The 26,630-nt window shown below is 36.9% G+C and overlaps 1 protein-coding gene across 3 annotated transcripts in view; it reads left to right on the top strand.

Annotated features, from left to right (window-relative positions):
* Positions 1-26,228, top strand: part of per2 (period circadian clock 2) — a 41,593-nt gene extending 15,365 nt beyond the window's left edge. The window contains exons 3-24 of one of the 3 annotated variants that reach the window (XM_048163326.1): positions 6,315-6,413; positions 7,096-7,253; positions 7,856-7,977; positions 8,154-8,355; positions 8,862-8,913; positions 9,903-10,045; positions 10,460-10,538; positions 10,727-10,833; positions 12,454-12,604; positions 13,460-13,568; positions 13,898-14,038; positions 14,224-14,299; positions 15,337-15,502; positions 16,194-16,315; positions 17,006-17,191; positions 17,435-17,497; positions 17,772-18,029; positions 20,131-21,056; positions 22,337-22,514; positions 23,056-23,182; positions 24,455-24,605; positions 24,895-26,228. In XM_048163326.1, the coding sequence (XP_048019283.1) occupies positions 6,315-6,413; positions 7,096-7,253; positions 7,856-7,977; positions 8,154-8,355; positions 8,862-8,913; positions 9,903-10,045; positions 10,460-10,538; positions 10,727-10,833; positions 12,454-12,604; positions 13,460-13,568; positions 13,898-14,038; positions 14,224-14,299; positions 15,337-15,502; positions 16,194-16,315; positions 17,006-17,191; positions 17,435-17,497; positions 17,772-18,029; positions 20,131-21,056; positions 22,337-22,514; positions 23,056-23,182; positions 24,455-24,605; positions 24,895-25,026 (3,748 nt within the window). In that variant the 3' untranslated portion in view covers positions 25,027-26,228. Of the gene's footprint in view, positions 1-6,314; positions 6,414-7,095; positions 7,254-7,855; positions 7,978-8,153; positions 8,356-8,861; positions 8,914-9,902; positions 10,046-10,459; positions 10,539-10,726; positions 10,834-12,453; positions 12,605-13,459; positions 13,569-13,897; positions 14,039-14,223; positions 14,300-15,336; positions 15,503-16,193; positions 16,316-17,005; positions 17,192-17,434; positions 17,498-17,771; positions 18,030-20,130; positions 21,057-22,336; positions 22,515-23,055; positions 23,264-24,454; positions 24,606-24,894 lie in introns of all 3 variants that reach the window. The other 2 variants (XM_048163324.1, XM_048163325.1) reach the window with 2 other exon arrangements.
* The last annotated feature ends 402 nt before the right edge of the window (positions 26,229-26,630 follow it).

Genomic DNA, 26,630 nt, shown 5'->3' with positions numbered 1-26,630 from the left:
TAAATTTCAGCTGTACAGCAGCTCTAAAATAGTGTCTTTGTTGTACTGAAGTCAGTTCTGTTGTAAAGATCATCAATTATTAAATTAGTTCATTTCATCTTTAAAACAGTTCTGCAGAAAACAGTGATGTCCTTGTTTAGGGCAGTTCAGTTCTCATCTAATAGTGTGAGTACAGTCAGATCAATAATATTGTTGAATTTTAAGTGTCCCCAACTAAGCAAGCCTGAGGCGACAGTGGCAATGAACCCAAACTCCATCGGTGACAGAAAAAAACCTTGGGAGAAACCTGGCTCAGCAAGGGGGCCAGTTCTCCTCTGGCCTAAGAACGAAAATGGTGTGGTTATGATTCAGGCTGCATTACAAGTCAGAAATCAGAATGTGGATCGGTAGCATCAATATTTCATCCAGTTCCTTTTTCTTGAAGATCGCATTCATCACACCAGTATGGAGACGAAGCTGGTCATAGGTCTGTGCAGAGGACCTGTCGGGTTTTCGTGGTCTTTGCTGAGGATCTGTGCCGGTGGCTGTCGTGTCGATGAGGTCTTCACAGGGCATTGTCTAGTTGACAGGATCTCTGCTGACATTCAGGGCTTCGTTGTGGTCGTGTCTAGGTGCAGGTCCACCATCTGATCTGGATATGGACCGGATACGGCTGACTACGGTAACCTCGGGATAAACAGAGAGACTAATATTAGCATAGATGCCATTCTTCTTATGAATTAACAAGTACATCAGGTGCTATTGGAGTGTTCTCGGGTCTGGTTGACCTAAATTATGCAGCCTAACAATCCTTTAATGGATGTAAATTATAGAAATGTGATAATTTGTTATGTGTATGCCAGGTTAAAGACAGAGCAATCTGACAGAGTGTGTTCCAGAGTTTAGGTGCTAAATAGGAAAAGGATCTACCGCCTGCAGTTGATTTTGATATTCTAGGTATTTTCAACTGGCCAGAATTTTGAGATTGCAATAGATGTGAAGGACTATAATGCATTAAGAGCTTGCTCAAGTACTGAGGAGCTAAACCATTTAGTGCTTTGTAAGTAATTAGCAAGATTTTAAAATGTATTTGATTAGGGAACCAATGCATTGTTGACAGAACAGGGTTAATATGGTCATACTTCCTGGTTCTAGTAAGAACTCTAGCTGCTGCATTTTGGACCAGCTGGAGTTTGTTTATTAAGCATGCAGGGCAACCACCCAGTAGAGCAGTGGTGGGGAATGTTGATCCTGGATGGCCATTGTCCTGCAGAGTTTAGCTCCGACCCTGAAAAAAACACTCGCCTGTAACTTTAGTAATCCTGAAGACCTTGGCTGTGTCTGAAATCACCCCCTATACCCTTAAATAGGGCGCTATTTGAGGGGACAGCCATTTGTAGTGGTGTCCGAAACCATAGTGGATGATAATGAGTGCACTCATTCAATCCCACCGCAATGCACCACAATAACGAGTGTACAACGATGCATGCTCAGCGGCTAGAGAATACCTATAAGGCACTGAGAGAGTCACGCGCTGAATGAATTCTCGCCAGGAGATGGCGCCCGCAGCTGAATCAGTCGTCCATTCAATTTGGTCCAGCATAATATCATACAAGTATAAATTCCTTTTTAATTGATCATTAAATTGTTTAATTAAGGTTTATACATGCTAGTTTCCATGGCAGAGTTCAACATATATTATCATTACTTCTGGAGCTGCCAGTTTGTTACGTTTCATAATAAAAAGCAAGCACAAACTATGCAAAATCTGCTTCCCAGTTCCTGCACACTCAGTGTCCGAATTCACTCACTCATTTCATTCGCTCTTTTAAGTGGACTATATTAGTGGAGTAATGTAGGGAATAGTGAATGAGGGTATAGGGGGCAATTTCGAACCCAACTCTTGATTAGCTTCAGGTGTTTAATTAGGGTTGGAGCTAAACTCTGCAGGACAATGGCCCTCTAGGATCAACGTTCCCCACCCCTGCAGTAGAGCATTACAATAATCTAGCCTTGAGTTCATGAACGCATGAACTAACTTTTCTGCATTTGTCATTGAGAGCATATGTCATAATTTACATATATAGTTTTTAAGATAGAAAAATGTGGTTTTACAGATGCTAGAAATGTGGCTTTCAAATGAAAGATTGGTATCAAAGAGCACACCCAGGTTCCTAACTGACGTCAAAGAATTGAATTGGATTACACTATAAAGCATTTAATGGCAAGCATAATTTGGATTGCACAATTTCTAGATTAACTACCATGGAGACGATTTGTTTGTGTGACAATATTGACTGTAATAGTCACGTGGAAGCTCTAGGTCGAGAGGTTGCATGCAGACACTTGTGCGATTTGTTTAAAGATTAAAGCCCTCTGGAATTGTTTTGGTTTGGCAATAGACGGTAAACCATAACATTTGAATAACCATTCATCCCCGTCGGTGTGTCCTTATGTGTCTAAGGCACTATGACGTCATTTCTAGCCTCAGTTCTCACCTACTTTTTCGGGGGTAATCGTAAGGTCACTGGGAGCTATTCTGTGTCATAGACATGCAGTGACATTTGACATGCACATCACTGTCAGATTAATAGCTCAACTGAGAGTTCGCTAAAAAGATTAATTTAAATTCTTCAGTTGCCAGGCCCAGACCAGATCTACAGACTTACTTCACATTTTCTGCACTGATTTTTGGACATGGATGGATTTAAACATGGTAAGATGTCTTAAATGGAGCAACAAGCACAGCAGTCTGACTGGCAACTGGATATAAAATAAATTAATATTTAAGGGATGAGGGATCCGTTGGCTAGTAGGCTAATGGCTTAGCCATTTGGCTGTAAATGTTATCCTGTGAAACATTATCCTCCTCAATTATCCTCCTCAAGGTAAAGACTTGAATACTCAATTGGAGACATTGGGGGATGATTTTTTTATTTTTTTATTTTTATTTAATCTATTCCTTTTAAAGATGTACCTGAAATACAAAATTAATGCAATACTGTGCGATCTCTATAAATGAATATTTTCCATAATCACAAATGATTGGGATTGGTCCATAATAGGTACCATGTGACAGCATCATCTGTGTGCTACAGTATACAAAAGTTACAGAGAAACTTTTTTTTATATATCAATTTAAAATACAGTGAAGAGAGTAAATGGGAGAATTCTTGTTTATCAAGCAAGTGGTGTAGAAATGATCAACTTAATTCATATAATTCATGGCTAGGAAGTTGGATGCTGACCATGCCATCTCTGCTTGAGATTCTGTCACCTGTTGCGCCACATTAGTGCGTTAAATGCTCATTCATTCAAAACCTCTCAGCAACCATTGCTACTTTTCGGTTTCTTTCCATCTCCAGTCCTCCATTAATGGGATTCTCTCATGTGAAGACTTTCAAGAGGTTTAAAAATAGAGTCATGATGTTCATGGTTGCCATAGAAGACATTACTTACTGGCAGTGGCAACTAAAAAACTTGATGTGAGAAGTCATTGAGGTATCTTTTCAACATGTTCATGTGCGTTATGTTTATTTTTCAGGATTAATTTGGTCATTTATATATTTGTGCTCAAACAAGGACATTAAATAAAGTCAACAAGAGTAATATTTGGTGGTTTTTCATTGGATTATGTTGATAATCTGGCAGAAAATTTTATTTTATTTTAGCATTGACTACAAGTTGCTAGCAGTAAATTAATTAAATCCACTAATATTCAAAAACTCTTGTACTTGAGCTGCGTTTAAACGTGGAGATAAGAGACCGTTTTTGTTGAATCTGTTTCACATCGCATTACAGCATCAGTCCTTAATTATTATTAATATTAGTTATTTCAGTCATGGTTATTATTACAGAATTCTGCTTTTGTTCAGGCAGGATTATGCGTCAGAATGGTGTAAGGTCTCTCCAGATAGTGTGAAAAATTATTTTGATTGGTTACTGTGGATACCTCAAATATGAGTGCTGTTTTATAGAGCCCAGTTCAAGAAATGATTGAAACAAAATAATAATAATAATAATAATAATAAAAAGAAAATCTTTAAAACGCTAAATGTTACTCTGTTATCTAGTAGAATATTACATAATAATAATAATAATAATAATATATTATTATTATTTTCCCAGAGGTTATAAATTGAACTAGAAATCTAGAAACTTTCATAGACTGCTTTAGTCCACTTGCACTACTATGGCATTCAAGTTGGCATCTATAAAGCTAATAATCTCTACAAACTTTTATAGCATTTTTCCCTTTCCTTAGTATATTATTATCATGGTTTTCCAGACATCTAGTGCTAATCGTTTTGAATAGGAAAGCAAGGGGAGAGTCTGTGCAGCTGCGTCACTGTGTTAATGGAAGTACTTCCCAGACATTTACGCCATGACGGTTTCCATTGACAACACACTTTTTTCTCTTGAGTGCACAGGACGGGTGCGGCCAAATGAGAGGTCTGGAACAGTTTCTTCCTTTTCGTCATTCTTTTGCTTTATTCTTTGGCTAGAAGTCAATTATATTTGACTTTATAGAAAATAAAAAATGTTGATTGCTCTAATCATAAAGTTACTATAAAGTTATTCATTATTATCTTATTCCCATGTGTGTGATATTCTTCCCCTCAACTGAAATCTGAACCACTCTAAGTGCGTCATTGCATCAGTAGAAGTGCTCCCTACACTTAGTCGCTCAGTGACTCATGCGTTTCTTATGACAACCTGTGCTTTGTTTCTGTACACACTGGATGGGTGAGGCTAAGTGAGAAGCCTGGAACTGTTTGTTCTCTTTCTCTTTCTCACACAAAGTTATGTGCCCAAAACTGTCCTGCTTTCCCTGTTACAATCCCTCTTGCATTGTCAATACAAGATCTTGACCAAAATTTGATGCACCTCTTGATGGAAATAAATGTTGTGATGTTATTTCCATTAAGAGGTGCATCGGTTTTTGGGTTAAAAGAACTCCCAAAAGTATAACATGCTAGAAACATAATAATCACAGCAATAATGATCCAATAATAGATTCTTTTTTTTTTTTTTTTTTTTTGGTTGGGCATTATTATAAATAATTATGATGATGATTTATGATATTTGTAATGTATACCAGTCATTAAATTGCATTATATATCATATTTAATATATTACTGGGATAATATCAACCATGAACTATTGGTGAAGACGACATTTTCCGGATCTTTTGTTGTTGATGTCAAAAGTTGTGCATCAAAACTAAATCCAAACACAGTAAATGCCAACATGGGCAGGTTGTGTGACATGCCCTCATCTTTAAAAAAAAACACATGAACAAAACTAAGCAAGGGAAAAGAAAATAAGACTAAAGTAAATAATCATTGGTTGTGGATAGGTAGATGTCTCAAGCTTTAACGCAAAGTCAGCGTTTAATGAGGCCACACTTCCCTGCATGTGTAGTTGTATAAATAATCTTCCAAATTCTTCAATCTCATTAGCCTCCTGAAATTACTGACTGTATCAATAGCACCGAAACACATTGCCCTGCTAGATTAACACAGATGTGCTTTATATAATTAGCTCACCTACTGCTAATAGCTGCAACATGTGAAGCCCGTTTCTATTCTAAGCTACTTAGTGGGCTATTTGTAATCACTCCAGGTGTATTTCTGTCCCTCAGCATGTCACCTGCAGCTGGACTTTGGCCTTGCAATAGTATCAGCGCACTAAGTTAAGCGGTTTAATCCATCTCGGTCTGTCTCGGTTACTAGAAGCCTGCAATACAAGCCATTCTTAGTCGTGCTAATGGTGGCGTGGCTGGGAACGGCACATGGCATAGTGTTTTTGAGGCAAAGAGAAGACGGATGAAGATTATATAACCTAGATGGATGTCCAAGTGACCTCCATGTGGAAGAGAAGCACCCATTTCTTGTTCGATTGTCCACAGTGATTGAAAATGTTGCGTGTGAATGAGGTTTTGACCTGAAACTACTGCATGATTTTTCGAATCGCTTCATTCTCTTGCGACAGCCGGTCCTGACTAGCTTCAGCTGGTATACTGAATGAATCATTTCTCAATAATGCCATCATGTTTGTTGCAGTGGCACACAGGGTTTCCAAGTGCTGGATGTGATGTTGAACAGTTTGCAATTAATGCAAAGATATTCTGTGTGCGATTCCTCACTGGTTTGAGGACCGCGTTTTTCACTTTATACCTCGCTTAATCACAATAGTAAAGCAATCAAAGGTAGACATGCCTGTTAAAATAACATCTGCCTTATTACTATTCATACAATACATTTTTCTTTCTTTATAAAGTCAGTTTATGACTTGTTTTATGATGGTTTTTTGTGTGTGTACTCTTTTTACAGCTCCAACTCTCACAGTCCCTCACCACCCAGCAGCACAAACGCCTTCAGCCTTCTGAGTGCCAGCTCAGAGCAAGACAACCCGTCTACCAGCGGCTGCAGGTTAGTCACGAACACACCAGACAACCCCATACTACCAGTGACTGTGGATCTGATTATTTTATTTTATTTTATTATTTTATTTTTTATTTATTTATTTTTTTTACTTTATTTTACTTTACTTTATTTTACTTTTTTTTTTTTTTTTTTTTTTTTTTTTTTTTTTTTATTTACTTTCTTTTTAATTAAAAAATATATTATATTATACTTTACTTTACCTTACTTTACTTTTTTTTTTTTATATTTATTTTTATTTTATTATATTTTATTTATTTTTTATATTATATTATATATTATATTATACTACATTATATTTTACTTTATTTTAATTTACATTACTTTACTTTTTTACTTTATTTTACTTTTTTATTTTTTTTACCTTACTTTACTTTTTTATTTATTTATTTTATTTTACTTTTTTACTTTATTTTACATTATTTTATTTTTATTTTACTTTATTTTATTTATTATAATTTATTTTATTTTACTTTATTTTGTCATTTTTAATTTTTTTTTTTTTTTTATTCATTTGAATTTTTTATTTTATTTATTTATTTGTTTATGTATATTTATATATGAGGAGTTATGTACTTTATTACTTCATTTGTCTGCATGCTGTAAGCATTTGGTTAACATGGGTTTTATTGCTGACATGTTTGTGCATGTGTGTTTTGGGCACCTGCAGTAGCGAAGAATCTGCCAAGGCAAAGACGCAAAAAGAGTTGCTCAAAACTCTGAAGGAGCTGAAGCTTCATTTGCCACCAGAGAAGCGGAACAAAGGCAGCAAGTCAACAACGCTCAACACTCTGAAATATGCCCTGCGCTGCGTCAGACAGGTGGAGGGTGAGCAATACCTTTAAATTATCATTATACAAGTCTTCAATAATGCAGAAGCACTTGCCTGGCCACAGGGACATAGTCCTGCTTTCTGGTAAATTATCTATATATTATGAGTTTTATTTCGCTTGGCTACAATGAAAATGTAGCCAGGCACATAAAACAACTAATGCATTGCAACATGGAAACAGTGCAAGCGGTATTTCAGCAAATCGGGTGAACATCACGTCATGCGATTAATAAGCTGATGAATTCTTCCCATTTTTAGATTGTTCCTATTTATCTCAATTAACAATAATCAATTATTGCAAAGGACTATGTGTATTTATATCTATGTTGGCTTATTATTTGTGTAGTATGTGAAAATATCTAATGTAGGATTGATTTGTTACTTGTTATTTAGTGGATAGAACACAGTCAACCAATCAAAATTCAGCTTTGATATAGTATTTTTTTTTAATTTAGTTTTTTTTATTTTTGTTTTTATTCATTATTAGGAATATGTCACATACTTAAACTGTACAGCATTACACCAGATATGTGAATTAGATTCGCACAATAGATTTATCTTGTTTTTTTTGTTTTGTTTTTCTGCATTTCTATTACAGCAAATGAAGAATACTATCAGCTGCTTATGATTAATGACAGTCAGCCATCAGGGCTTGACGTCTCATCATATACCATAGAGGAGATAGACAGCATCACCTCTGAATACACCCTCAAAAACACAGTAAGTTTGTTTGTTTATGCATGTATTGATTCATTTATATATCTATCCATTTTATTTATTTAATTTATTTATTGTGTTCCAGTTAATTTGCTGTGATTTTTCAGAAACATTTGCATGATTGGACATTTCAGTTCTCTTTGGTAAAAAACATCGATCATGTGATCTTTGTTGCGCAGGATATCTTTGCAGTGGCAGTGTCCCTCATCACTGGGAAGATCGTCTACATTTCAGACCAGGCCGCCTCCATCTTGAACTGCAAACGCGACGTGTTCAAGAACGCTAAGTTTGTGGAGTTTCTTACACCGCAGGACGTTAGCGTGTTTTATAGCTTCACCACACCGTACAGACTGCCGTCCTGGAGCATGTGCACTGGTGCAGGTATGACACACAGACACAGTAGCAATATCTACAGATAAGTTAAAACAAAAGACATGAAAGAATCATTAAAAATCTGTCACATCCTTAAAAACACTGACGTCAAAGAGAATTGGTCCACACCAAAGGTTAATCTGTCCCATTTTCCACACTGTGTATACAGTACATTCCTCTGACAGGACAAGGAAATTCTCAGAGATGGACCAGTTGACTCAAACTATTTTGTTTAAACATTGTTTTGTTTTACTGACTTCCAGTCAACGGTGAAATAAACATTCAGATGAAATTAGCAATAGACAAAACACAGGCCCAAATGGCTCAAAAGACTTTCTGGTTCTCATTCATTAACAAAACCAGTGTTAATTAATGAGTCTTCTGTGTGGTCCTTGAATGCATGATGCCACAACTGGTATTAGTTTAAGTCGACAGCTGATCTGCTCACCTCTGAAACACAACACGCTGTTGAATTAAACCAGAACTCATGTCATTCTTGTTTTTGCTCCTTAAAGAGTCGTCACCGTCAGACTGCATGCAAGAGAAATCCTTCTTCTGTCGTATTAGGTGAGTTTGTGTGTGTGTTAGAAGTAAATTTATACTGACTGCGTCCTGTACACCATCTGCTCAGCATGATTTTATTCATAGATTTTCCTTTTTGGATCAGTCTGTGGAAATTAATTCCTGGTGCACTTTTGTCCCTGTAAATGGGAAGATTGATTACTAGTGCGTTTGACATTACCATGAATTAGATTGCATTCAGCAAACAACTGTTAAGCAACATAGTGAAGTGAATTACTAATGAAACTTGGGATTGAGCACTTGGGTGGTAGAACAGGGTTTCATTTAGCATTTACTAATAGATTAAACTATATAAACAGATACAACTTTTGATTTTAACAATGGACGTGAGCTAACATGAACTAACAATGAACAGCTGTATTTTAATTTACTAACATTAACAAAGATTAATAAATACTGTATCAAATGTATTGTGCATTGTTTGTTGTTATTACTTAATGCATTAACTAATGGGACCTTATTGTAAGGTGTTACCAGGATTTCCGTGACTTCTCAATTCTTTCTTCACCTCTAACTTAGATCCTAAACAATATGAAAATGAAAAAGTTTGGACAAAATTTACAGAATTTTATGCTTCTATCTAAAGGTTTATATTTAAATACTTGAAATTTGTTCCGTAGACATAAAATGTGGCTACGTATGATTTGCTTTACAAAATGTACATTTTTGGAATGGATAGGGAAGGAAAAGCTCACTTCACATTATTTGCAATTGTCAATTTACTTTAATTTGGACCACAATTTAACCCAGATTTTTTTTTTACAAATGACATGGCTGAGATTAATGATTAATTTGCAGGTTGTCAGTAGATCACTTGCAGAACTTTCCACACCCATCAGCGCTTTTATGAGATTGCAGTCTCATGCTGATTTGCTCCATTTAGTAAATCTGGCCCTAGTTTTTTGACTGAGCCGATGTTTATTTGCAGGTTTTTGTTGAAAGTGTGCGAAACTCTCTCTTGTCCTCTTCTCCAGTGGTGGTAAAGAGTGTGAAGGAGATCTTCAGTACTATCCCTTCAGAATGACTCCTTATCTGATGAAGGTGCAGGATACGGAGCACTCTGAAGATCAGTTTTGCTGCCTCCTGCTGGCCGAGAGAGTGCACTCTGGCTATGAAGGTCAGTTCTTTTACATGTTCTTCTTATGTTGAACATATTTTTTTAAGTAAGCAGTGGTGCATTTTTATTAATATCATATTATACTACACATCCAGGCTTAGAATCTAATAATGATGCACTCTCCTAGATTGTGTTCCCTCAAGTAGCATTGAGAAGACTGAGCAAATTGATTCATTTGAACAATAGTGTTCAAACTCTATCCAAATAGATACGATATAGCCAGCTGTTTTGTTAATAACTTGTTGTATATTTAACTACTTTCCAAAAATGTTGACTATAGTTTAACTTGTTCAAATTCTGAGTAGCTTTCAGCTTGAAAAGTTTACTTGCAAAGTAGCTTCCTCAGTATGTGTATACACTGAAATGTGCTTTTTCATGTTAAACATTGTCAAAAACCTTACGTTGATTCCTCAGCTCCCAGAATCCCCACGGACAAACGAATCTTCACCACAACACACACACACAGCTGTGTTTTTCAGGATGTGGATGAGAGGTACGGGTGTTAATGCTTCACTGTTGACGTACTAGATGAAGATTAGCTGGAAATTTAAGCGCTGAGTGTTTCACACTACAGTACACCTGCTTTTTTCCATTTCTCATATTAATGCATATTAAAGGCAATAGCTGTTGTTGTGCAGACTAATCAGAATTGGTTATGTGATGTTTTTTTTCTCTCTGTAGGGCTGTTCCATTACTAGGATATCTACCACAGGATTTGATTGGCACACCTGTCCTTCTGCACCTGCATCCCAATGATCGATCAAGCATGCTTGGCATCCACAGGAAGAGTGAGTGCTTTTTTTTTTTTCCAAGAAAAAGGCTGAGACAGCCTTTAAAGTCATAAAACAAAAACAGTGCATTGAAGTAGCCTGACGTGGTCATACTCAATTCTAGTCAGAATATGAGTCTGATACTGCTCCATTGGGCTTTGATTATGGGGGCGTATTTCAACCGATCCAGGAAAGACCTCAATTGGATAGACCTACAACCAATCAGAGCTACAGAGTAAGTGACGTATGTTGAGCGACGCATAGTTGTCAACAGAACTCTTCTTAGCGACCATCGGGGCCAGCTGATAAATCAAACTTTTGCCGAATTCCGTAGGAAGGACGGCAAAGACATCTTTCCCATCGACAAATGCCTTGATCGCGGTCCTCTGTTCCTCTTTTAAAATTAATGCGCTGTCGATATCTTCTATAACGGACGCGATGGCGGAATCTACACATCTCAGTTCTTCAACAACAGCCATCATTGTTGTAAACTAATTGACCTTTCGCAAAGACTCGCCCCCCTTAGTTACTGTTGCTTTGTCCGACAAGCCGTGGCGCTGTCACGCCACACAGAGTGGAAAATACATCGCGGAGCAAAGAGGAAACTGACAACACATCGACAGACGAGACAGAGCAGGTTACTTATGATATTAAACAAAGTCCCAGCTTTCAAACTGTGTAGTTATTAAAAAAATTCAAACAATAAAAACCGTTTTGTGGCTCTTTAATGTGTTGTGACCATGATCGTGACAGATTGCTGTAGCACCTCAGCTCAAGAGGCTCGTTAACCGATCATCTCTTTCTACTAGTCCATTTATAGCATCAAATAAACATGAATGAACATGAGAATGAATGTTGTTTCAAACGCGGAAAGACGTCAATATGCACAATTTTTCAAATTTAACTCCACCGAGGTTAATCTTCTAACTCCTGACTGCTTTGTCGGACAAAATGTTGGATGCGGCGTTCTGATTGGTTAGATCGCTTGTCAATCAAACTCCCCAAGCGCTCTTTGATGACGTGGGTGGTTACGTAACCGCAGATAGCCTGTCCATCATCGATTAAAGCCCGCCCTGGCAATTTGATTGGCTCGGCCTTCTGGGAGCCGAGCATAATTACTCCACAATGGATCGAGTCCAGACCGAACTTCCCGTCCAAAAAATGTTGTGGGCGGGGTTCGGGCTGGCACCCAGGCTAGCATTAAAGGTGATTGTATTTTTATTGGACAGTACTTTCTCCTATCGCTTCTTAATCAAATTTTTTGGAACAAATGGGGGCAGATCCATTTGTTTATAAACAAAATGGGTTTTAAATTTACACTGTAACTTTTTGGCGCCCTAGTGGTTAATAAGCAGAACTGCAGGTGTCTTGTGGAAGAACGTTGTCGCAGATACTGGGCATGGGCATATTTTGCAGGGGGTTGTCGTCCCGCTTGGTCTAAAATAATCAGAATATAAACAATTATTATAGGCATTTTAGTGATTCAGGATAAGACAAAACACAGTTTGGAGAATGGATTGATGATGTACTTGCTCATAATATAATGTTTGTAAATTTTGAACAAAAAAAAGTTGTAAAAGTGTACCTTTAATTATCTTATTTGCAAATAAAATCTTCTTTCTTTATTTGTCTCATCAGTCCTGCAGTATGCTGGCCAGCCGTTTGATCACTCGATCCGCTTCTGTGCTCGTAATGGAGAGTACATCACCATAGACACCAGTTGGTCCAGCTTTGTCAATCCTTGGAGCCGCAAAGTGTCTTTCGTCATCGGCAGACACAAAGTTCGCATGTGAGTGTGCAGGGTGAATGAGGGAATGTGTCTGAATTTCCCAAGATAACCTTAAAGTTCACCCAAAAATGAAAATATTTACTCCCATGTTGTTCCAAACTTGTATGAGTTTCTTTGTTTTGTTGAACAGAAAAGAAAATATTTTAATGAATGTCAGCTAATGGTAGCCATTGACTTCCATTTTTTTTTTTCTACTATGGAAGTCAATGACTATCGTCAACTATTTGATTAACAACATTCTTCAAAATAATCTACTAGAAGAAAGAAACTCATACAGGTTTGGAACAACTTTAGAGTAAGTCATGACAATTTTCTTTTTTGGGCGAACTATACCTTTTAATATTTGTTTTGAAAAAAAATTATTTGCTGAAATTTAAGGAACCAGAATATTGTATCACTTTAGTTCAGCAAAGATGCATTAAATTGATTAAAAGTTAGAGTAAAGACAATTAAAGATTTCTATTTCAAATAAATGCTGTTTTTTTTCTATTCATCACAGTATGCTAAAATTAAGTAAAATTAAGCAGCACAACTTTTTTTAATATTGATAATAATAAGAAATGTTTCTTGAGCAGCAAATCAGCTTATTATAATGATTTCTGAAGGATCATGTGACACTGAAGACTGGAGTAATGATGCTGAAAATTCAGCTTTGACATCACAAGAATAAATTATGTTTTAAATAATATTCAGATAGAAAATAATATAATTCAATAATATAATTTTACAATATTTTTTATCAAATAAATGCAACCTTGGTGAGCATAAGAGACTTCTTTCTAAAACATTAAAATATCTTGCCGACCCCAAACTTTTGAACAGTAGTGTAACTGTATTTTTCTTCCATACTACCAGGGGTCCAGTGAATGAAGATGTGTTTGCAGCTCCGGCCACAGCTGAGGGCAAATCCATCGACTCAGACATCCAGGAAATCACTGAGCAAATTCACCGACTCCTGGTGCAGGTGCGGAAACTCATTCATAGTTAAAAGAGGCAGATTAATTGATTCAATTGAAAAAAGAGTGTTTTAACATCCAGACTGTGTAACAGACTGGGAAACAAAAAGTTTTATAAGATATGCATGTTTCTGTGAGTTATTTGTGTTCAGAGTGACTAGAAAGTGTGCGGTAGTGTGTGATCCTCGGTTGTTTAGTGTATGATGCCCATTAGTATCAACAAAGTTGACAAGTTTATGATGGCAAGGGTTTTAAAATCTCCTCATTTTGTGTATTCCAGCCTTTAGAATGAGAGCAATGAAAGTCACTGGTTAAATATGGTTTTTGTGTGTTGTAGCCGGTGCACAACAATGGCTCTAGTGGCTATGGGAGTCTGGGCAGTAACGATCATCTGATGAGTGTGGCGTCATCTAGTGAAAGTAACGGTAATGGAACACGTCAGCGACAAGAGGAAGAGGATGGCAATAGAGCCAAGCCGGTGAGTCACATGATAATTTCTGGTTCTCAACTTCTTCTTTTTTTTTTCAGGCGAGCTATTTTTACAAGTCAAATGTTTCACGTTCGCCCAATGGCATTTAGCCATAGCTTTTTTTAATTCATGCAATGAGAACCAAAAGGATCTCTGGTGGATTTATTTATGTTTGTATGTCTGTGATTTCTCAGAGGAGCTTTCAGGAGATTTGCAAAGGAGTTCACATGCAGAAAAACCAAGAGCTGCAGCTGAAGAAGAGCCCTTCAAGTACGTACCAATATCCACCACCATCTGTGTACCTCATCTGTCATCAGCGCACCCTCATGTCATCAAAGTCTGTGTATTTTTTTGTGTGCAACAGAAATGTGTCTGAAAACTGTGGCTCCACTATATGGTATCAACAAGTATTGCAATTGTGATTTGAACTGCGGAACAAAAATGCGTCAAATCACTTTGAAATAGCATACTGTATGTTAAAATCCTTTTTTATCTACTGTAAAAGAATCTTTTTTTTTTTCAGTTGACCTAAAAATTAGTGAAAAACATCTAACATTTGTTGTCACATGCATGTTAATGATTTTAATATAATATAATATAATATAATATAATATAATATAATATAATATAATATAATATTTATTTAATATATTATTTATTTACATCGTTTAAATATACTACCATTTAAAAGTTTGGGGTCAGTAAGTTTTTTTTGTTTTTTTTGTTTTTTTTTTTTGAAGAAGAAATTGTTAATTTTATTCAGCAAACATGCATTTTAATTCCATTTAAATATTGTTCTTTTGAACAGTTCTATTAACTATAGAATTCTGAAAAGACGTGTATCACATGTCCACAAAAATATTAAGCAACAACTGTTTTCAAGCAAATCGGCATATTAGAATGATTTCTGAAGGATCATGTGACACTGAAGACGGGAGTAATGATGCTGAAAATTCAGCTTTGACATCACAGGAATAAATTACATTTTAACATATATTAAAATAGAAAACAGTTATTTTAAGTTGCAATAATATTTCACAGTAATCTTGTTTTTACTATATTTTGATGCAGCCTTGGTGAGCAGAGACTTCTTTCAAAAACATTTAATAAGTCTTACTAACCAAACATTTTGAATGCAAGCATATATTATTTCATTTATTCTTTTTAATATAATAAATATAATATAATATTTGTTTGATTAAATTGCAATCGTTAATAATCACACTAGGCCATAGAGCAATTTTGATTTTAAATCGACTTTAATTAATTGTGCAGGCCTTCTGAAAACCCTACCTTCTTCCCTGCAGAGTTTGTACAGAAAAGTCCAGTGGTTCGACCCAAAGACTCGGCGTGTCTCGCCACCTGGAGAGAGTCTCCCGAGGAGCAGCGTGCCACTGGGCAAGAGGAGCTGGCCTTCAAAGACCAGACCGTCTACTCCTATCAGCAGATTAGTTGCCTGGACAGTGTAATCAGGTACAAAGGTGTAAAATCATGGCACTGTGAGAACTGATGGGACATGTTCTTGACTCACAGCCAAATTTAATTGAGATATTGATCCTGTGGTGCAAAGAGAGTATGAACAACTGAATTAAGCATGCAATGAAGAAAAATGAGAACTTGTTTACATAGGTCGACAGAGAACAGTACGTTTTGCAGGATGTGGAATCTCATTAGCACATCAGCATAATGCTAATGCATAATATAATGCATAATAGTTCAACCTAAAAGCCTAAAAAAGAAATGGAAAGTTATACAAAAATACATCAAGCTCAGTTTTAATGCATTTGGCTGTTGTGTTTTATATAGTTTAATAAATACCCTCATGAAGGTTGAAGTCGAATATTTACTACAAATATACACCTGAGATTTTTAATGGCGATTTGTCCATCTTCGTGTAAATAGGCCTTCTGTCTCCTGTTTCGTAATCTAGGACCTTTATTTTCAGTGAGGGGTTTCAAAGAGATTAGAGCAAAAGTAATAGGTTTACTACACGTGTGTTGAACACGTAAACCCCAATAAACAAATTATTTTAGAGACTTAATGGTACAAAACAATGTAATAAAAACAAAACAGAACAGATCAGACATGCATTTATTTTACATTCATCCTGGTTAGTCATTTGTAAACCTTGTTTCCATTGATCATGTCTTTCTTTCTCCTTCAGATATTTGGAGAGCTGTAATGTGCCCATAACAGTGAAGAGAAAGTGCCAATCCTCCTCAAACACAACATCCTCAGACGAGGACAAGCAGAGAGGTGTGGAGAGCTCCATGCAAGTGTCTGAAGGTAATGGAAAGGACCAGTTTGCTTAAAGAGCAGGTTATTTTCTCCAGAGAGAATTTTTAACAATAGCATATAAAATGTTTAAAACAGACCTACCATGAGCTGTGAGATTTTAAGGAAATAGTTAACAGTTAAAATAGTTCATTTAAAAAAAATCTAAATATAATTTTTAAATATTCATTTATTGTATTTTTTTTTATATAATTGTATTTAATTTATTCTTTATTTAATATATTTAAATTTTTAATTATAAATAATTTTTACGAGATTGTACTTAAAAAATTATTTGCTTTTTAATTTTGCAATAATATCTGCATTTTATACTGCTGTGTTATGCCATGACAGATATAAATTCATAATAAAAATAAATTAAAAAAATTCTGGGAAAACCATGGGATTTTGAATGTATCAGACAGTTCCATCAAAACTAATAACATTACTCTGGTAACATATTTAAATCAGCAGAATTTGCAATTTTGGAATGTTCCGACCATCATGCAAAACCAAATGTTAAAGTTTGCAAAGCTTTAAAACACATTTACAAGAATAACAAATGTTAAATGAATATACAGTGCGTTAACAGGCTTTCTTTGGTGTTAATTCTGCGTATATATATATATATATATAAATATATATGAGGGTTGTTGAGTGACCGTTAACCTTCTGTTTATTCTGGATTTTCTCTGCATTCAGCAACAGGCCATCTAAAGGACCAACCAGGACTTTCGTCATTAGATGTCTCCAAGAAGCCCCCAGGCTCTGGTGTAGTGACTCCATCTCTGACCCCTCTCCCGCTGCCCAGTAAACCTGAAAGCGTTGTGTCCATTACCAGCCAGTGCAGCTACAGCAGCACGATTGTACACGTGGGAGACAAGAAAGGTAAATTGATTTATTCCTGTCTGTCTGTCTATCTGACCTGTCTGTCTGTCTGTCCGTCTGTCTAGCCTGTCTGTCTGTCTGGCCTGTCCTCCCTGTCTATCTGTTCTTATAAATAATGTTTCTATTCCAAAAACTAGTGAGCTGCCTGGACGTCTGCAGCTCACTAGGTTTTGGATACGTTTATCGGTATTAGAGCTGTATGTGATTTCTCTGTTCCTTGGTAAAACACCTTTTTTGTTTTAGTCGTATCCTCAACAAGACACATCTCTCCAAAGCAAGAATTCTCTACCAAACTTCACTTGCAAAGTTAGTAAAATCTTACCACAACATGGGGACAAAAAATTGATCGCAAAGACTTTTGATTGAATTGATGAGTAAAATAAAGGTGCAAATCTGCCATGCAGGACTCCAAAAATTGATGCATCCTGCTTGCATTTTCCCCTGATTCCCATCCCATCATGCATGAGATACACATGAGAAGTCTTTGATGCAGCTCTTAAACAAGTGCTGGTCCTGTCACCTGTGTGAGAGCACTGCACTCATTGTTGAGTTAAACGTCTTTTTTTTTGTTCTTTTGTAGAGATCATTGAAGACGTCCCCAGCGCTGAAGGAACTGAAGGTCAGGGTCTCGCTGTCCCTCCGGCTGCACTCTCACCGCACAATCCTGAGCGAGAGGCTTACAAGAAACTGGGCCTGACCAAGCATGTTCTGGCGGCACATACCCAGAAGGAAGAGCAGGCGTTCCTCAGCCGCTTCAGAGAGCTGCGAGGTGTGCATGCTTTTAAAGCCGACTGCTCCCTCTATCTGGAGAGACAGAAAGGACAAGTTACATCTGAGGGTAAGGAACGATTTAATAGTCAAAACCTGAGGCTGAATGCTCTTGTGTATACAGAAAGTGTATAAGTGTATAACATCAGAATAGAGAATTTTTTTAAAGGCTGCACGATAAATTGAAAATTATTAATTAAATAAATATAAAGATTTAATGAAATAAATATATGCACTGTTTCAGAGTGAAGCACAGTAGGGCTGGGACAATAAATCAATGCATGAAAAATTCTGAGCTTAGTTTTCAACAGCAGATGACACTGCATGCTTTAGAAACAGCCATACTCTGGCTTGAATGCTTTCAGTTCTTTACACACGCCACTTAAACCTATAAAATAATCATACATAAAGTTTGAAAGGGTTGAAGCAAATTACAAGGGTGTGTGCAGTGGGCTGTTTACATTCATCACAAGTCATAAAAGCATTCTGAGGTGCAAGTACATTCTCAGACTCAGCCTGAAGCATGAGTGCTCTTCTTCGTGAGCGTTTGAGCGTGCAGTTAAAAACTAGTCTAGAGCGCCATCTGCTGTTAAAAACTAAGTTTAGAATAGATCGAGAGATGATTGCGATGTATTCTGAAAATCTCAGAATCGATTTACGAATCAAGATGCATTGATTAATTGTCGCAGCCCTAAAGCACAGCACTGGGTTCTTTCAAATGCGAGCAGCTTTTGATCCTGTGTATTTTAGTGTTTCAGAGCAGCTCTGTTTTGCTCCGAGTTGCTTATACGTGCAGTCAATCTTCCCACTCTTGTAATGAGAAGAACTTAAAATCCAGCTGTTGTCAAAAAAAACGAAAATTTGTAAGTGCTTTCTGTGTTTTTCTACCAAAATGAATGCTTGATGGTTTAACATTTGAAAATGAGGAAATTAAGACAGCTATCAATATTATTATTGTAATTTTACAGGGTTTTTTTATTCAATACTGTTTTTTTTATAGTAAAATATTACACTTGTTACATTTCTTATTTTGTTTTAATATTTTTATTTAGTAATAAAAATTATTATTATTATTATTATTATTGTTACACTTTCCTTTACACTTTATAGTGTCATTATACATTAAAGTACTTAGTAATATTAACATGTACTCAATAGAGAGTTATATAAGTGGTTGCACTTTACAGTATGTGCACTTATGTGTATTTACAGTGTACTTACCTAAGAAAGTACTTGGTAATATAAGGTAACTACATGGGCTAGGTTTTGGCACAGTTATTTGCAATTAATAAATATGTTGTATGTACATGGGGAACAGGACTGTAAAATAAAGTGCTACCGATTAGTATTAAAGTTTGGTTAGTTGCATATAATTATGTATAATTTACTGTTATTAGTACATTAGTTGCCTCTGGCTTGGGGACACTTAAAGCGTTAGTTCACCCAAAATGAAAATTCTGTCATTAATTACTCACCCTCATGTCGTTCTACACCCGTAACACCTTTGTTCATCTTCGGAACACAAATTAACGAAGGTCTTACGGGTGTAGAACGACATGAGGGTGAGTAATTAATGACATTATTTTCATTTTTGGGGGAACTAACCCTTTAATATTCAACAATATTATTGTTCTGACTGTACTGACACTTGAATGAGAACTGAACTGAGCTGGACATCATGTTTTTGCAGAACTACTTTGTAGATGAAATTAACTAATTTAATAACTGATGATTTTTACAGTGTAACTGAATCAACACTGAACTGACTTCAGCTGAACAACAGCTGAAATGGATAGTTTTCCTGTTATTACTGCAAAGCTGCTTTGAAACAATCTGTATTGTAAAAAGTGCTGTATATAAATAAAGGTTACTTGATAATATTATAATTATTATTATAAAGTTATATTGACATATAATCGTTAAATTTTACCAGAATTGTACAGCCCTTCAGCAAGCGCGAAACTGTTTTGTAATTTAAAAAATGTAATTGCAATTTTTATCAGAAAATTTAGATATTTCCTCAAACCTTGTATCCCTAGAGTTTTGTTCCTTACTACATGTAGTCCATAACGTTCACATGAAGAACCACTTTTTCTGTAGCTATGTTTATTAAATTAACTGTCAAGCAAAAAAAAGTCAATCTATTTTAAGCTTCCTGTCTTTCTCTCCAGCTGTTCCTGCTGCTCGCTCATGTAAGCAAGGTGGTGGCGGTGCACCGGAGACCACCGGAACCCGCCGGGGTCGCAACAAGAAGACCAAGTCCAAGCGGATCAAGCCGAATGAGTCCTCTGACAGCACACCTTCCGGCCGTAGGCCGACACCCAGACCTCAGTTACAGGGCCTCAACCAGACATCCTGGTCTCCCTCGGACACATCCCAATCCACCTTCCCCATCGCCTATCCAGCTGTGATGCCTGCGTACCCACTGCAGATGTACCCGGGAGCCGGCGGCATGCAGCCCAGGGTGGATGCTCAGATGCCAGGCTTCGGGGAGGCTCAGTGCAGCCAAGATCCACGCATCCCGATGCAGCCCATACAGACTCCATACTCGGCTCCTCTGGTCACCCCCATGGTGGCGCTTGTACTGCCCAATTACATGTTCCCACAGATGGGCAGCCCTCCGCGGCAGCCATTCTACCCCAAGGAGGGAAGTTTCCCTGCGCAGCCTTCCTTTCAACCTCAGCCTAGTTTCACCACACAGGCAACATTCCCTCCGCAGTCGACCTTTACCATACAGACTCAGTTCACCTCCCAGAACCCCTTTACCCCACAGGCTCCATTTCAGCCACAGCCATTCCAGTTTGCTAGCCCTGAGGAACCCCCAAAACGACCCGACCCTGAGCTGAGGGAGGAGCTGTTGCGAACCCCCACCCCACAGTCCATGGGAGGAAGCAGTCCACCCTCCCCGCCTTTGTTCCAGTCACGCTGCAGCTCACCTTTGCAGCTCAACCTGCTGCAGTTAGAGGAGACCCAACGCTCTGCTGAGAGGCAGGAGAGCATGGCGCCATCTGTTGTACCACAAGGCAACTGCAGCAGTAGTGTGGAGAAAGCAGGGAGTGCAGTCGGGCAAACCAAAACTGACAAAGATGTGCTACAGGTTGGGACCCTTTTTCTCACATTTTTATACATGGTAATACCATGGTGCTCTTTTCAAATTCTTTTCTTACTCTCATTTCTTCATTATGACTTTCATTCAAACAACACACTCAAAAAGAACCCCTCAAATGCAACGCTTTGGATTGACCAACAGGTGGCAGTATTTACTTTTCAGCAAGACCTAAACTTTCAATCCTTGCATCATATTGCAGTCACATTAAGCTTAAAGCATGCAAAATTATTGCATGGTTATTACTGAAAAATTAATATCTGTATTTTAAAAAACAATATGCAGTCAGTAAGTTTGTATTCTGCACATTAGGCTTTAAAGCATGCACAATTATTTAGGATCTCCCAACAATGTGTCACGCCCAAGTGCTTCTGTAATAAAAATAAATAATTAATTCTTTAATAATAAAAAAAAAAAAAACATTTCCGTTTTCTTTTAATGAAACAAACCATGCAGCATAAAAGTTTGCTTTCTTCATATTGAGCCTATAGAGGTCATTCTTGGACATTTAGATCCTTAAAGGGTTAGTTCACCCCAAAATGAAAATTCTGTCATTAATTACTCACCCTCATGTCGTTCCAAACCCGCAAGACTTTCGTTCATCTTTAGAAGACAAATTAAAATCTTTTTGATGACAGAACGCTGTCCATTGACTGATTTCACAACTAAGACTTTGACCCTTCAAAAAGTTGATAAAGTTGCGTTATTCAAGTTAGGTTGAGCTTTTGTTTATGTTTACTGATCAATGTTTATTTGCGAGTAAAAGCCTAAATTAAACCTGTTCATCATTAAAAGTGATCGTGTCTCTTTAGAAAATTTGGACTAAACCACTCAATTCACATGGATTAGTTTTCTGATCTCTTTATGAACTTTTTGAAGCATCAAAGTCTCAGTTGCAAAGGAAGTCAATGGAAGGAAATCTGACAGCATTCTGTCATCAAAAATATCTTCATTTGTTTTCTGAAGATTAACGAAGGTCTTACGGGTTTGGAACGACATGAGGGTGAGTAATTAATGACAGAATTTTCATTTTTGGGGTGAACTAACCCTTTAAGTATGTAAGTTTTGTATACAACTGGTATGCGGGGATATAAATTAGCAATTAAAGAACTATGCAGTTACTATTATGGGTGTATGAATAGTGAAGAGTTGCCATGGTGCTTACATGTGCAATTAGTGCATTTAGCAAACTTTAGATGCTTTACATAACATTGTGTAGAAATCTGTAAAATTAATGTTAATGTTATACTCTATTTGTGTTGTTTTTCTAGGATGAAGGATCACCTGTCGATGGTCAACATAGCGATGAGTTCTCATCATCTAGCGACCTGCTGGACATTCTCCCAGAGGACTCACGCTCTGGCACTGGCTCTGCCACCTCAGGCTCCATGGGCTCTGGTTCTAACGGCTGTAGAACGTCTGCCAGTGGCGGATCTGCCAGTAGAACTGGTGAGAATTGGAGTTTATAGTTTATAGATCTGAAATGACACATGTCCTGTTAATTCCTGATCTGAAGTGTCCTTTGTAGCGTGCAGATTGTAGTGCAGGGTTGTCGCTATGCCATATAAAAAAAAATATATAATGATTTTTTATACAAATTTTGATGCTGCAGCAAAAACTAATATGCTGTTGAACACACACCTTAATACATTGCACTTTGATATACACTACTGTTCAAAGTTTTGGGGTCAGTAAGATTCTTTTAAAAAGAAAATACTTTTATTCAGCAAGGATAAACTGAATGCTGAAAATTCAGCTTTGCCATCACAGGAATAAATTACAAGCGCATGAAAGCAATCCTAAAAGAGGAAGAATCTCATCATCTCATCTAAGCCCACAATAATCAAAATAAACCAAAAAGATTTTTCCCACTTCCTCTAAATTATTTTGTATTATGTCTGGTTTATCCAGTACAGACTTTCCATTAGAAAACTGTAGTTTTTAAAAGGTCCGCTTCTCTCACCACCCCTTTTATTTTTTTCTTCCTCAGGAAGCAGCAACACAAGCAACAACAGCAGTAACTACTTCGGCAGCGTGGATTCCTCTCAGAAGTCCCGTAAGGCCAAGGGGCAAGGCTCTGTAGCGCTGGCGCTGGATAGGAGTGAGAACCTGATCAAGTATGTACTGCAGGACCCACCATGGCTGCTCATGGCTAACGTAGACGAAGATGTTATGATGTCATACCAGTTACCATCTCGGTGAGTGGGTGAAGAAAGAAGAAATAGAACCCACCCCACCCCCCACAACTAGCAGTTACCAGTAACCTCTCCTCCCCTGCCTTCTTGCCCTTCATCCTTAGACCTTTATGGCACCGATATACTCACTGCAAAGTTCTTTTTCTTTCTTCGCTTAGGGGTAAAAAGAAGTTCGAAATACCTTTTCAGCATATACTGTTAGCGAACATCGTTTAGATGAATATGTAATTATGTGCTGCATGCTTTCCTCTCAATAACAGAATAAGCGCAACAAAAATGATGAGGTGAGTAGCGATGTGGATATGTTTGCACCAGCTCTGTAATTCGGCACACGTATATTTATATTGCACTTTATACAATAGAATACTTTAAAGCAAGCAGTTTTACAGTATTGGACATGAAAAACAGTGTCAGTGTCTCTTTCAGTTAGAATTACAACTTCAGTTTCTACTATAAAGCAGCTCTCCAATGTGTTCATGTTTTTACTGCCGTCTGTTCTCGACGCACTGAACAGAAGAAATGAACCAAAAAAGATTTTCACGTCAAAGAATGCGAAGCATCAGTGCCGCACCCACTTATTACGTAGTCAGCACAGAACAATGGTAGTTCATAGGTGTTTACCAGCTGGAAAGTTCGCTTTGGCAACCTGCATTCAACTCCCAATACAAACTCCAAACGAACTTCATTTTAGCCTGATTTTGTTTGAAATGACATCACACCAGTTTCTTCTTTGATTTTGCTTTAAGTATATCGGGGCCTTTAGAGCTATTGTGTTTAACCAGGTGAAATGTCACTCATGTTGTCATAATGTTGTTCCAAACTACATCATATATATATATATATATACATATATATATATATATATGATATGCCCATTAGAGGGCGCTACATAAATGATATTTGCGTGTACTTGGCCACTGATTGAGTGTGTATGTGTTCATATTTTTCATATCTCTTTTGAAATTGTTTTATTTAGCTTTCACTTTTACAAAGTCAGACCACATTCAGTTATCAAACTTGTATCCACCTTGAAGTGTATCCAAACTCGAAGTGCCTCCCATAATATAAAATGCTGGATACATTAGGAAATAGGTGGATAGGTTTTAATCTTGTATTGTATTGTTTTTTTGCCATGAAAATATCCATGGAAGCTGGCATGGCATTAAATCACAAACAAATTCTTCTCTTTTGCAGTGACATCCAGAAGGTTCTGAGGGAGGACAGGGAGAAGTTGCGGCAGATGCAGAAAAGTCAGCCACGCTTTACAGAAGATCAAAAGAGAGAGCTGGCAGAAGTGCATCCCTGGATGAGAAGAGGCGGACTGCCCAAAGCCATTGACGTCAAGGTCTGTATACATTGATATTTTATCTAATATCAATGACCAATATCAATAGACCACTGTAATATATATATATATATATATATTACAGTGGTCAAATATGTGAAATAGAATTTTGTTAAATAATTTTTTGATATGTCATTGTAACTTTCATCAAAAAGTAATAACTTTTACCACATTTCACTATCTAGTCAATTCCAGATGGATAAAATCAAGTGCAACATTTTTTTAATGGTAGAACAGAGAATAAAAAGAGTTGCGCACTCCATGTAGACTAATAAGTGTTTATTTGCAGGCGTGTGTCAGCTGTGAAGAGGTCAGTGAAACCCTGACAGAGGAGGATCCACCAGATCTGCACATGGGGGAATCAGAAACCAATGATGTCACCGCGCCTCCGGCCAATAGCAGTGAAGATCCTTCACACTAAAGAGCACATGGCTGTCCAGGTCTTGTTACCTAAACCAGACCTCTTTTCCACATGTAAAAACACAGACCTCATCTGATCGGGCAATGCGGACATTTTAGCATCAAGAAAATGCTTCTGCCGCAGCCACAGATCTTCACGAAGACTCGTTCTGGTTGCTAGTTTGTGTGAGTGTGTACAGATGTGTAAATACATGAGTGAGTAAGTGCGTGAGTGAGTGAGTGAGTGAGTGAGTGTGAGAGCATATCAAAGTCAACAGATTATTTCCAGACAGTCTGAACTGTCTTTAAAGCCAGACTCTGTGCTGTTCAGTGACCATTACTGTTGGACTTTAAAATTAAGGAATAATATTTCCTTTTCAGTGTTTCCCTGGCAGTTTTTCCCTGTGTATATATACAAACTAACTTATTTTCTTCTTTATGACTTTCTTTTTCTATAAAAGAAAATATTTTATATGGTTTTTTTTTTTCTCCTTCTGAAAAGACGTAAAAGCACTTGACACAGTTCTTCTGGTGTTTGATAGTTGTGTTGTGGGATAGATTTCTGATATCCTTTCAAATTCACAATTCTACACTGAGGACTTGTAGGTTATGAGCTGAAATTTAATTTATTAAACTAGGGCAGTTGAAAGGTACACAAAGCACGATAACTTTGCTTTAGCACTTGCAGCAAAATTTGATCAGATTGTGAATGTGTTAAGACCTCAAGTGCAATGCATTAGTAGCATTAGGTGAATTTTTTCAGAAAAGTATTTTGGGCTAAAGAGTTTAGGTGCTATTGTTTTGTTCAGACTGCTTGTCTGATTGTCTGTTGCTATATAGAACCTCCAGTGTTAAATGTCTCCTTTTATAAGCCCAAACATATGTTGAATCTGCTGAGACCGAGGTCTAACCCTGATCTCTCTGACTGCCCCCACCTAAACCTGCTGTATAACCACAATTACCATAAATCTACAATTACTACAGCTCAAAAACACCTTATACATAAGGGCAGAATGAAGGTTTAAATGTCAGATTCAAAGGTCTCCATTTGAAGGTCAACTTGGCTTTAAGCTTTTAGTATTGAAGAATCTATTTCACAACATTTAGCCCACGTTGTATATAAATGTCCTTGCATTTTGTCACTTTCAAACTTGTGGTGTTCCTTTATGCTGCCCCTTTTTGTTGTTTAATAATTTGAAATAAAGTCTATTTTTTAGAAAGAAATTACTCTTGGCTGTGTCTTTGTTCATGATTATCGAGATTTAAAATACAGTATATGAATTTAGTACAGTGAGGTTGGAGAAATCGGACCACTTTTTGGTAATCCATTTAGATCATTTAGGGTAGGTTCAGGGTTATTACCCAGTTATTACAATTACTATCATAAGTACATTGTAAGTACAAGAGGAACAGGACTGTAAAATACAAATGCATTTCCCCGATTGTGTAGCTTTTTACACTATGTACAAATATTCATTGAAAGTGAAAATGACAATTTTTTGCAAATCTGCTTCATAAATTAAATGAACTAATTTTAAAATTGATTATCTTTACAACGAAACTGAATCAACACTGAACTGACTTCAGCTGAAATGCATAATTGTCCTGTTATCAAAGGTGACTTGA

Source organism: Megalobrama amblycephala, linkage group LG17 (assembly GCF_018812025.1).
Source record: "Megalobrama amblycephala isolate DHTTF-2021 linkage group LG17, ASM1881202v1, whole genome shotgun sequence".
Taxonomy (NCBI): Eukaryota; Metazoa; Chordata; class Actinopteri; order Cypriniformes; family Xenocyprididae; genus Megalobrama; species Megalobrama amblycephala.
This window is presented reverse-complemented; position numbering and strand designations above follow the sequence as displayed.